Raw genomic sequence first — 12,500 nt, 5'->3', positions numbered from 1 at the left:
AAAATCTCTTTTTTAAATCCCCTAAAAAAATCTGAAAAATCTTACATCTAAAAAAAAAAAAAAAAAAGAAAAATCCTTTCAAAAGTTAAACTGAGAAATAGAAACCTTTATAAGTACTCAGAAAAAAAGAAATCAAATTAGAGAAAGAAATGTGAAGGTTTAAGAAATCTAAGAAATCAATCCCATCAACAATTCTATCGATGAGAAATAATCCTAAAACTAAAAAAAGGATAAAATCCTTCAAGAAAAGGGAAAAATCCTGAAAAGGCGTTTCAAGAATCTGGAATCAGAGGAAAGAAAAGGGAGACTTTGAGTTCAGGGTAAAATAACGTTCTTAAGAACCGCCATCTCTCATCTTATTAAATGAGATGCAAAAAAATAAAAATAAAAAAATAAAACGGCGTTTCCTCGACGGCTGTCGGCGGGAGTTCCTGCGGACTGAGCGCGCTCAGAACATGACTGACAGGCGGCGGCTAAAAATAGCCTCGGAGCCGAGTATCAGCAAAGAAAAAGAAACAAAATGGAAAATAAATATAAAAGCAAAGACCTTCTGATCTTCTAAAGGCGCTCATCAATTATTCATCCCTCTGCTTCCCCCTTTCAAGTTCTTTTTTTGTCTCCTGGGACTTTTTGTTTTCCTCCTCCAGCGTCCAAACCACCAGGAAAAACGTCCTCGGAAAGAAAGGAAAAAAAAAAAAAACACATTAAATGATCTTTTTTGAGAAGGTTTGCAGGAAAATTAAGGGGAAATTTTTGCGGATTGGAAAAAAAAACATGACAAGGGAAATTTCCGGAAATCTGGCAAAAATGAGTGACACATTGTGGAAATTTTAGCTGAAGAAAATCACCTGATTTTAGCTAGAAATGTATTAAATCAACAAGAAATCTAAATATGTGGCTAGAATTACCCAAGTTTTTCCTGAAATTTCCCCCTAAGTCTTGTCAAAAAATTTCCCCCCAAAATTTCACCCAGTTTTGAAAACAATAAAAGGATTCACTGATATGTGTAGAAAATCCATTGAAATATACGGCTGGAACTTTTCCCCAAAAGTCTTCCCTAAACAATTTTTCAAATTTTTTTTGTTTTGAAAAAAAAAACAAATAAAACCGAAGTTTTGAAAATGACAAGAAATTACCTTATATGTGCACAAAATCCCATGAAATATGTGGGTGGAACCTCCTATGATTTTTTTTCTAAAATTACCCTGAACAGTTTCCGCCAAAGTTTTGAAAATTTTAGGGGAATCCAATTTTGAAATTTAAAATTCCCTTAAAAATGAAAGAAATCCCCTTTGATTTTGCAAAACTTCAGTTACAAAGAAATTGCCTTCAATGGATCAAATGAATTCCCCAGAAATTTCTTGAAACATGAAACATGTGGCCGGAATTTCCTATAAATTTTCCTGAAATTTTCCCACAAAATTTTGCCAAAAAAATTTCCCCAAATTTTGGAAAATGACAAGAAATTCCCTTAAATATGCAGACAATCCCTTGAAATATGTGGCTGGAATTTCATTCAGTTACTTTCTGAAATTTCCCAAATCAATTTCCCCCCCAAAATTTCACCCAGTTTTGAAAACAACAAAAAAATCCCTTAAATATGCAAAAAAATCACTTTTGATTTTTCAAAACTCCTTTCAGTGACAGTGAAATTCCCTTAAATGTTGCAAATGAATTCCCCAGAATTTTTTTGAAATTTTAAATACGTGGCTGGAATTTCCTATAGTTTTTCCTGAAATCCCAAAATTTGGCCAAAAAATTTCCCCCAAAGTTTTGAAAATTACAATAAATTCCCTTTTATGCTGATAATGCCTTGAAAAATGTGGCTGGAATTTCCTTTAATTTGTTTTCTGAAAATTCCCCAAACAATTCCCCCCCCCCCCCCCCCCCCAAAAAAAAATTTCACCCAGAGTTTTGGAAACCTGATAAATTTCCCTAAATATGCAAGAAATCACTTTAGATTCTGCAGAAAATCCTTCAATGACAAAGAAATTTGCCTAAACAGATTGAACCAATTCATCAGAATTGTCTGGAAACTTTAAATATGTAGCTTGAATTTCCTACAATTTTTCTTGTAATTTCCCAAAACAATTTTTCAAAACTCTGGATGAATTTTTGGGGGGACATTTCACCTAAAGTTTTGAAAACAAGAAGTCCCCAGAAATCTGTGGCTTGAATTTCATAAACATTTTACCTGAAATTTCTCCCAAAAATTTACCCAAAATGTTAAAAACAAAGAAATTTGCATAAATATATGTGGAAATTCAAAACATTTTTCCTGAAATTTCCCCCTTAAAATGTTGAAAACAAGAAATTCCCTTAAATTAGCTGAAAATCCGTTTCAATTTTGCAGAAACTCCAAAACTGAAAAAGATCAAAGCAAATCCCCTTAAAATCATCAAAGACGCCAAACACAGCAGATCAAAGACAGTGCTTAGATCAAAAGGATGAAAGGCCTGGATGCAAATCTGGGGTTTGACCTTCAGGGTTCCTCCATGAAGGTTCTTCTCCTTGGAGGTTCTTCTTTGTGGAAGTTCTTCTCTGTGGAGGTTCTTCTACTTGCAGGTACTTCTCTGTGGAGGTTCTTCTCTGTGAAGGTTCATCTGTGAAGGTTCTCCTCTGTGGAGGTTCTTCTACTTGGAGGTTCTCCTATGTGGAGGTTCTTCTACTTGGAGGTTCTCCACACCATGAAGGTTCTCCACCATGAAGGTCCTCCTCCATGGAGGTTCTTCTCTGTGAAGGTTCTTCTGTGAAGGTTCTCCTCCATGGATGTTCTCCTCCATGAAGGTCCTCCTCCGTGAAGGTCCTCCTCTGTGAAGGTCCTCCTCCGTGGAGGTTCTCCTCCGGGTTCTGGCTCACATCCTGGTCCTCCTGCAGATCACCAGGTTGGGTCTGATCGCATCCAAAACCCGGCGGCTGAACTTCCAGCTCCTGGCCGGCTCGGCCGGCTTCCTGCTGGCGGCTCGCAGCCTGGGTGAGGCAACCATCTCCATCCAGAGCTTCAGGAGATCTCTGAGGGCTTCATCCCTTATGTGTGTGTGTGTGTGTGTGTGTGTGTTGCAGGCGCGGTGGGCGGAGTGTGTGCGCTGGCCAACGTCCTGGGCGAGGAGGTGTGTGAGCTGGACCGCTTGTGTGGGTCGGGACTCTGGGAGGAAGCAAGAGAACTTCAGTACCGGCTGATAGAACCCAACTCAGCTGTGAGCACACACACACACACACACACACACACACACACACACACACACACACACACAACAAAAAGTTGAATTAAATAAAAAAAAAAAAAAATCTAATTCTAAATTTTAATTCTAAATTCAAAATTAATTTTGAGAAAAAAAATTCAAAATGATATTTTGAAAAAAATTTCAAAATGAAATTTGGGAAAAAAAAATCGAAATGAATTTTTTTTTTTTCAGTCGACACAAATACATTTAAGAACAAAATGTAAAACACAGTTTTTTCCGGAAATTTCCCAAAACAATTTCCTACAAAAATTTCATGCCCAGATTAGAAACAAAGAAAATATACCCAACTCATCTGTGAGGACACACACACACACACACACACACACACAAATAAAAGTTAAATTAAATAAAGAAATAAAAGTGAAAAAAAAAGAAATTTTTAATTTTAATTCTAAATTCAAAATGAAATTTTGAAAAAATAAATTCAAAATGAAATTTTGAAAAAAACAATCAAAATTAAATTTTATTTTATTTTTTCAGTCGACACAAATATACATTTAAGAACAAAATGTAAAACACAGTTTTTCTGGAAATTTCCCACAAAAAATTACAGTTTAGAAACAGATAAAATATTTGTAAAAAATGATATTGATGGGCAATGGTCTATTTTTATGGAAAACCAAAAAACAAAAGCAAAGTATTTATTGAAACATGGAGAATGTTTAATTTTTAGTCAGAGGCATTGTAAGTGTCTTTATTTATTTCACCTAATAAAGTAAATGTAAAAAGTTAAAATGTGCGTGAAAATCTTTATAAAAAAATTTGTGAAATTATATAATTATATTTGTAAAAATGTTTCGTCAAGAGTCGAAAACAAAAGTATGGAAATATTTACAAAAACGTCCAAATCAAATTTAGAAAATCATCTTGAACTTTAATTTAGAATTATTATTATTTTTTTTATAAATCATCTAATTTTGCCCTCCAATTTCCCTCAATTTCCCAGGGAACTTTCACAACTTTAAAAACAAAATGTTTTACAAAAAATCTATAAACTGAATATTTCTTATGTTTATTATCATTTATTTTGTAAATATTCTTACACATACTTATACTTTAATTTTCTATCAAGATATTTTTAAAATTATTAATGATAAACAGATTGTGAAAAATAATGAGGCTAATATTATAATGCCAATTAATATTATAAAAATAATTTTGAAATGTAAAGATTTTTAAAATGTGTTAATTCAAATTTAAACAAAATTACGTCAACATATTCAAAACACATTATTTGGAAAAAAATATCCTGGAAAAAGTACTGCTTATTTGGAAAGCCGTGCTTCCTCTTGATTGATTTACGAAGTGATTAGTTTGGAGTTAATTTATGCAAAGATTGAAAGCTCATTATTTGCCATCAGTTCTCGGATAAAACATTCAAAAACTCCATAAAAAAATACAAAATTGAAAAATTACTGAAAAATTTGCAGCACAAGTTCTTTGTTTTCATTTTCAGTGCTTGTTAGCATTAGCTTTAGTGTCTGTTAGCCTCAACCTCAGTGTTTGTTAGCCTCAGCTTCAGTGTTTGTTAGTCTCAACTTTAGTGTTTGTACCGCGTTAGCTTTAGTGTTTTTTAGCCTCAGCTTCAGTGTTTGTTAGCATTAGCTTCAGTGTTTGTTAGCATCAGCTTGAGTGTTTGTTAGCCTCAACTTTAGTGTTTGTCCGCGTTAGCTTCAGTGTTTGGTAGCGCCAGCTTCAGTGTTTGTTAGCCTCAACCTGTGTTTGTTAGCGTTAGCTTCAGTGTTTGTTAGCCTCAGCTTCAGTGTTTGTTAGCCTCAATTTTAGTGTTTGTCCGCGTTGGCTTCAGTGTTTTTTAGCCTCAGCTTCAGTGTTTGGTAGCGTCAGCTTCAGTGTTTGTTAGCCTCAACCTCAGTGTTTGTAAGCGTTAGCTTCATCGTTTGTTAGTGTTAGCTTCAGTGTTTGTTAGCATCAGCTTGAGTGTTTGTTAGCCTCAACTTTACTGTTTGTCAGCGTTAGCTTCAGTGTTTCTTAGCCTCAGCTTCAGTGTTTGATCGTCTTGGGTGAAACCAGAACCAAGTACATGAACATTAGCATTAGCTAATAATAGCATTCATGCCTGCTAAATGCCAGCAGACGGATCGAGGAAAGGCCGACTCATAATTTTGCTCGGGGTGATAAAAACACCCTCCTCTTCTTCCTCCTCCTCCTCCTCCATCCTCTCTGCATCTCCTCCGGCGGCTTCCAATCGATCGAGAAAAAAAAAGAACCCGCGCCGTTTTCTTTGCTGAAGTGTCGCTAATCACCGGCGCGGTCACTGATTGGACGGCTGTGTTGCTAGGTAACCAGGGGTCTGGGAGTTCCCGCCCTCAAGCAGGCCATGGAGTGGTTTGGCTTCCACGGCGGCGCCTGCCGCTCGCCGCTACGCCCGCTAACCGACGCCGAGACGCTGCAGCTGAGGAACACCTTCACCTCCAACGGCTGGCTATGAGCGTGCGTGTGTGTGTGTGTGTGTGTGTGTGTGTGTGTCGCAAGGATACGCTCGGGTCTGAGCTTCAAACTTTTCTGTTACAAAAGTAATTGAAATAAAGTCCATGCAGAGTTTTTGCGTTTCTTTGTTTGCATTTTCTGGATTTTTTCATTTAAAAATCTAGAAAGAAAAAGAAAAAAAAAATCCACAAAATCAGTGTCCAGATCTTGTCAGATTGTTTATATTAATTGAATTTTAAGGAAAACACAAAGAAAAGAAAGAGATTCTTAAAATCTTGGAAGATAAAAAAAAAAAAATCCCAAAAATTCAGGTTAACATTCCAGAGTTATCAATTCGATTGTTTTTGGAAAATGAATCTCAAAGTAAAATTTAACTGGAAGAAATCATGAATCACGTGTAAGGAAATAGAATACGTTCCAGATTTGGAGTCACTCAAATCTTTGTGAAAAAACAAAAGAACAGAATATGAAAATCTAGAAATTTTTAGACATATTAGTTGAAAGAAAAGAAAATTAACAGACGGATTGTAAATATAAGGCAAATTAGAGGTTCTCTTTTTTTTGTCACTCATTCCTTGTTTCCAGGTTTTTAATGTTTTTAAGCATATTTTTTTAAATATTTTAGATTTTCAAAGAATACATACATACATACACACATACACATGTATACATACCCACCCATATCTACATAAACGCATACATGCATTAACACTTACATACACATGCATACACACATATACACATGCATAGATGCATACATACCCACATATATACATACATACACATACATGGATACATACATACACATGCACACATATATACATACATACATACACATACATACATACGTACATACATGCATACAAATCCATACACACACATAATTATAAACATGCATACATACATACATATGTTCACGTATATACACATGTATACATATATACATGCATACACATGCATACATAAGTATAGACATGCATACACACAAACATACATACCACACCTAAACATACATACACACATACATTCATACATACATACGTACATACATGCATAAATACATACATTTTGTGGAATATGGATTGAGGAATTGTTAAAACGCTTTAAACACTTATATATGTGATAAGAGTTTAATCAGTTATAGCTTTATGTTTTATTCTTCAAACTAAATGCTGACTGAGCAGAACGCATACAATATCTACTACATTTTCTATTCAACTTTTGAATCTGTTATTATCGATCAATTCGGCACCGGAAATGACGTCATGGATCGGCCCAACTTTCCTCCGAAGTTATAAATTAGGGGGCGTGGCCAACCGGCGGACCGGAAGTGGAGCCGAGCTAGCTGCTGAAGCTAAGGAGTGGGACGCCGATTGCGGAAGACAAACAAATTTAACCGTTTTTCCTGACGATATTGCTACAATTCGATGAAGCGTAACTGGTCCACAACCAAATTACCTTTGAGTCGTTGTGAAATTTTTAACTGTTATTCTTTGTCATTCTAAGGTGAGACGCCGGCGGGCAGCGGGTAAGAAGGTAGTAGCATTAGCATCGAGTTTCTTTGCTAGCGCTGGTTAGTTCAGGACTCACTTGTTAACCTTCTGTGTTCAATTCTTAAGTGTTTGATTAAAATCAAATATAAATGCTGCAATTACTGAAGTTACGTTGTGGAGCAGTTTGTAGCCAAAACCTATTTGAAGTATTTGCATGTTGAAGGTCAGCTGTAAAAAGACAGAATACATGTGTGTGAATGACATGGACCTCAGAGGAATGTTAAGGTTACAGGATGGAGAGATTGAGAAGGTGGAGGATTTTAACTAGTTGGGTCGACAGTGCAGAGCAATAGAGAGTTTGGAGGATATTTATGGATGGATTGAACGAGAACATGGTATGAGAATAAAGGAATGCAGGGAAGAGATGGATGGGAGAAGCTGAGAGGAGTCGAGAGTTCCCAGAAAGTCTTAAATGGTAAAATTACATACTTTATCTACCTGACACTTCGCACTCATTGCTGTTAAATCATTCTTTCCTGTCGATCAGACCCGTAAAACTGTCAATTCATTTAAATCAGGGGTGCAAACTCAAATACGCAGTGGGCCAAGATTCAAAAAAGGGACAAAGTCACAGGCCAACTCTGATATTTATTGAAAAGATCTTCCTCCAGATGTAACAATGAACGCAAACAAGTTTTACTTAAAAATGAAATATGTAACAAGCTTAGCTTAATGCTATACAATATAAAACTTAATATTTCACACATGCAAAATCCTGTTTTCAGCCTAAGTAGCAGGGTACCGGTATTAGCATAAGGTGGCTATGACCACCGTACACACAGGAGAGGTCGTTTATGGGTCCTGCTGGGATTTTTGTGCCAAAACACCAGCAGAAAATTCTGGGATTTGTAGAATTAGCGGCACATGCAGTGCAGACGATCTCGCAGGACAGTTCTAATAGTCATTTGTTATGGCTTTGGGTGCCAAATATAATTCCAGTGCTGTGACGGTCTTAAGTTAGTCAATTCCAGCACCTTTTCACTGTTTTCCTCTCAGTCCCGCAGCAACCAGCATTTCTGTATCTACACTTATAACATCTTGTCTTCAGTAGCATCTACTCACACTGTTTATACTTGTATATTCTGTAAAGTTGCTCTTATACCATCTCTATATTACCCTTCTGGAGCGTTACTGTTTAACTCATCTGTATGTTTATAGTTCCATCTGTTAATCAAAATAATTGCCACCTATTTGTACATTATCTTCACATATTTATCCACCTCTACTTGCACTAGCTTTGAAAAATGCATTTATCTATAAATGCACATTCTGTACATTTGCATTTTATTTATTTTGGTGGGCGGGACACATTCTCATTTAATTTTTATGTGCATGCCAACTCGGTATCATGGAATTTAACAAAGTGAAAATTTCAATATTTAACTTTTTTTTGGCATTTTATTTAATCCTTAAAATCATTAATGATCATATAATTTCACTTTTTTGGCATTTTATTTAGACTTTAAAATCATTAATGATCATATAAATGTATGTAATCATCCATACAAAATGAAACGAAAGGAAAAAAAATAAGGAGGCTCTAAATTCAATATTGATTGAAAATATGTCTGAATGTACGTATGTATGTATTTATGTAGATATATGCATGTATGTAAGAATGTATATATGTATTTATTTATGTATATATGTATGTTTGTGTGTGTATATTGTTATTTATGCTGTAGTTATCGGAATAACTCTTCATATGTTATGTTAACATACCAGGCATGTTCTCTGTTGTGTCATGTAACGTAAGCATACCGTTGTTGTTACCTCTATTCTATTTTTTATTTTAAATTGTTTGTCATTTAAATTTTAATGTCTGTTCTTGGTGTTTTGTCAAATAAATTTCCCACAAAAATGCAACTTATATATGTTTTTTTTCCTTCTTTATTATGCTTTTTATGGCTGGTGCGACTTATAGCAATATGAACGGCAGAATTGACAATAATGCAAACAAGTTACTCAGGGTTTGGATATGATTGAAAGGACAATATGCGCTATATTTCCATGAATTTTTTTAAAGATAATTTCAATCGTCAAATTGCCACATAAAATGATAAATTTCAGATTTTTTAGTTTTCTGATTGACGTCTAGAAATCAGCCTGCGTGGTCAACAGTTTTCAAAACCCCTTTAAAAACACCTCCAAGTTGTCATAGAATCAGTCGTGTAACCGACAAAGTTGAATAAAAATCCTTTCTCATCTATATAATTTAAATGATAAAAAAACATGTTTCCTTTTCTACCGGGGACACACACTTACACCCCCGCCTCCGCGGGTGGCGAGGGGTGGCCGGCGCCCATCTCTCAGCCTATAGGGCCGCCCCGTTTGCACAGGGCCACTCACACCATTCATTCCTAGGGACAATTTACAGTCGCCGATCAACCTAAATACGTGCTTTTGGCCGGTGGGAGGAAGGGAGGAACCCACGCGGACACGGGGAGAACACGCCAACTCCACACAGAGGCAACTGCACACAGTGGTTGCTGTGGGGCTTGAACCCGAGTTGCTTTGCTGTGAGGCCACAGCGCTGACCGCTATTTGTCATTGGATTTACACGATATATATATATATATAAGTATGAACATAAGTATCCCTCACAGGTAAAATCCAATGTGACTGATTGAACATCTCAAACCTGAAATAACATCTCAGTATTTAACATCTTCCATATGAAATAATTGTAGAAGCACAAACAGTTCTAAGGTCTAATTTTATTTTACACATATACATACATTCATTGACAAATACGAACGTGCAAAAAATTCCACATATGTACACACATACTGCCCGACATACATGCACCATTAACGGGCAGATATACATATGTGTTAAACATGAACATGATGCATGCATACAGATACATACATGCACATACACACGTAGATGTACATACAAACAGGCATACATACGTGCACACACACATATGCATACATATATACATAAACACACATAAAAAAACATACATAGATATATACGTACATACATCTTGCATAAATACATACATTTAACATATTTAACCATACTTACACATATATACATACAAACATACACACATACATACGTACATGCATACACACACAAACATACATACATATGTACAGACATACATATTCACACATATACATACATATATACATACATATATAGAAAGATACAAAAATAGATACACTCATACATACATATATACATGCATCCATAATCTACATACTTACACTTACATACATACATACATAAAAAATACAGACAAACATACATACATAAATACAAATACAGACACATTCATACATTTATACATAATACACACAAGCATACTTACATACATACATATATACATACATACATTCATAAATCATACATACATACATATGTACATACAAAAATTTAAACATACAAACAACAAATTTAAAAACATACATACATACATTCAACATGACAACAAAAAAACATACATACATAATTACATTCACAAAAACAGGCATGCATAAATACATACATACAACCCATACATACATACTTAGAAATTTTTTACAGACACAACCATACATACATACTTACATATATGCATTCTTTCATACACACATACATTCATTCATACATGCATACTTACATACATACATACATACATACAAACGTACTTACATACTAACATATATAAAACATACATACATACATTCAACATGACTAATAACATAGATACATACATACATACATAAATTCATACTTACATACATACACACATAATATATACATAGGGACGTACATACCTATATACTGACATATATAAAAACATTCATATATACATTCAACATGACTACAAACATACATATATACCTACATACATACATACATAAACACATACAGTCAAACATATATACATACATACATAATATACAGACACAACCATATTTAAATACATAAATAGATGCATACTTACATAACTACATACATATATATATATATACATACATATATACATACATACATTCATAAATAATACATACATACATACATACAAAAATGTAAACAGACATATATACATACATACATACATACATTCACACAAACAGACATGCATAAATACATACAACCCATACATACATACATACTGACATATATGCATACTTTCATACTCACATACATTCATTCATGCATGCATTCTTACATACATACATACATACATATATACATACATACAAACAAACATACATACCAACGTATATAAAACATACATACATACATTCAAAATGACAAATAACATACATACATACATATGTATATACAAAAATTTAATACATACATATATATATACATACATATATACATACATACATACATGCATACTAACTTAAACTTAAAAACATACATACATACATTCAACATGACGACAAACAAACATGCATACCTACATACATACATACACATGAACAGACATACATATATACATACATACATACATAATCACATACATACATAATTACATACATATATACATACATACATATATTCACAAAAACAGATGTGCATAAACACATACTTAAAAAAATTTACAGACAACCATACCTACATACATACTTACATATATGCATAATTTCATACACAAATACATTCATTCACACATGCATTCTTACATACATACATACACACATACATACATACATCCATACATATATACAAAAATTTAAACATACATATATACATACATACATGCATACTTATATACATACATACATTCATACTAACAAATTTAAAAACATACATACATACATTCAACATGATGACCAACAAACATACATACCAACATACATACATTCACATAAACAGACATACATAAATAAATACATACATAATCACATTAATACATAATCACATGCATATATAATTACATACATACATTCACAAAAACAGACATGCATGAATACATACATACAATCCATACATACTTAAAAAAAATTACAGACACAACCATACATACTTACATATATGCATACTTTCATACACACATACATTCATTCATGCATGCATTCTTACATACATACATACATATATATACATACATACAAACTAACATACATACCAACATATATAAAACATACATACATATATATATACATACATACATACATACATGCATACTAACAAACTTAAAAACATACATACATACATTCAACATGACGACAAACAAACATATATACCTACATACATACATTTACATGAACAGACATACATATATACAGACATACATACATAA

The 12,500-nt window shown here is 33.8% G+C and overlaps 1 protein-coding gene across 1 annotated transcript in view; it reads left to right on the top strand.

The window, feature by feature from the left end:
• hoga1 (4-hydroxy-2-oxoglutarate aldolase 1) overlaps positions 1-5,806 on the top strand; it is an 11,103-nt gene extending 5,297 nt beyond the window's left edge. Inside the window, exons 5-7 of the mRNA XM_086156573.1 lie at positions 2,878-2,974; positions 3,064-3,197; positions 5,545-5,806. Coding sequence (XP_086012699.1) covers positions 2,878-2,974; positions 3,064-3,197; positions 5,545-5,694 — 381 coding nt within the window. The 3' untranslated portion in view covers positions 5,695-5,806. The remainder of the gene's footprint in view (positions 1-2,877; positions 2,975-3,063; positions 3,198-5,544) is intronic.
• Positions 5,807-12,500: the final 6,694 nt, after the last annotated feature.

The sequence above is a fragment of the Fistularia commersonii genome, chromosome 12 (assembly GCF_037954325.1).
Source record: "Fistularia commersonii isolate RoL2024-O1a breed Wild chromosome 12, RoL_Fcom_v1.0, whole genome shotgun sequence".
Classification (NCBI taxonomy): domain Eukaryota; kingdom Metazoa; phylum Chordata; class Actinopteri; order Syngnathiformes; family Fistulariidae; genus Fistularia; species Fistularia commersonii.
The sequence above is the reverse complement of the archived record's forward strand: the minus strand, read 5'-3'. Positions and strand labels throughout refer to the sequence as shown.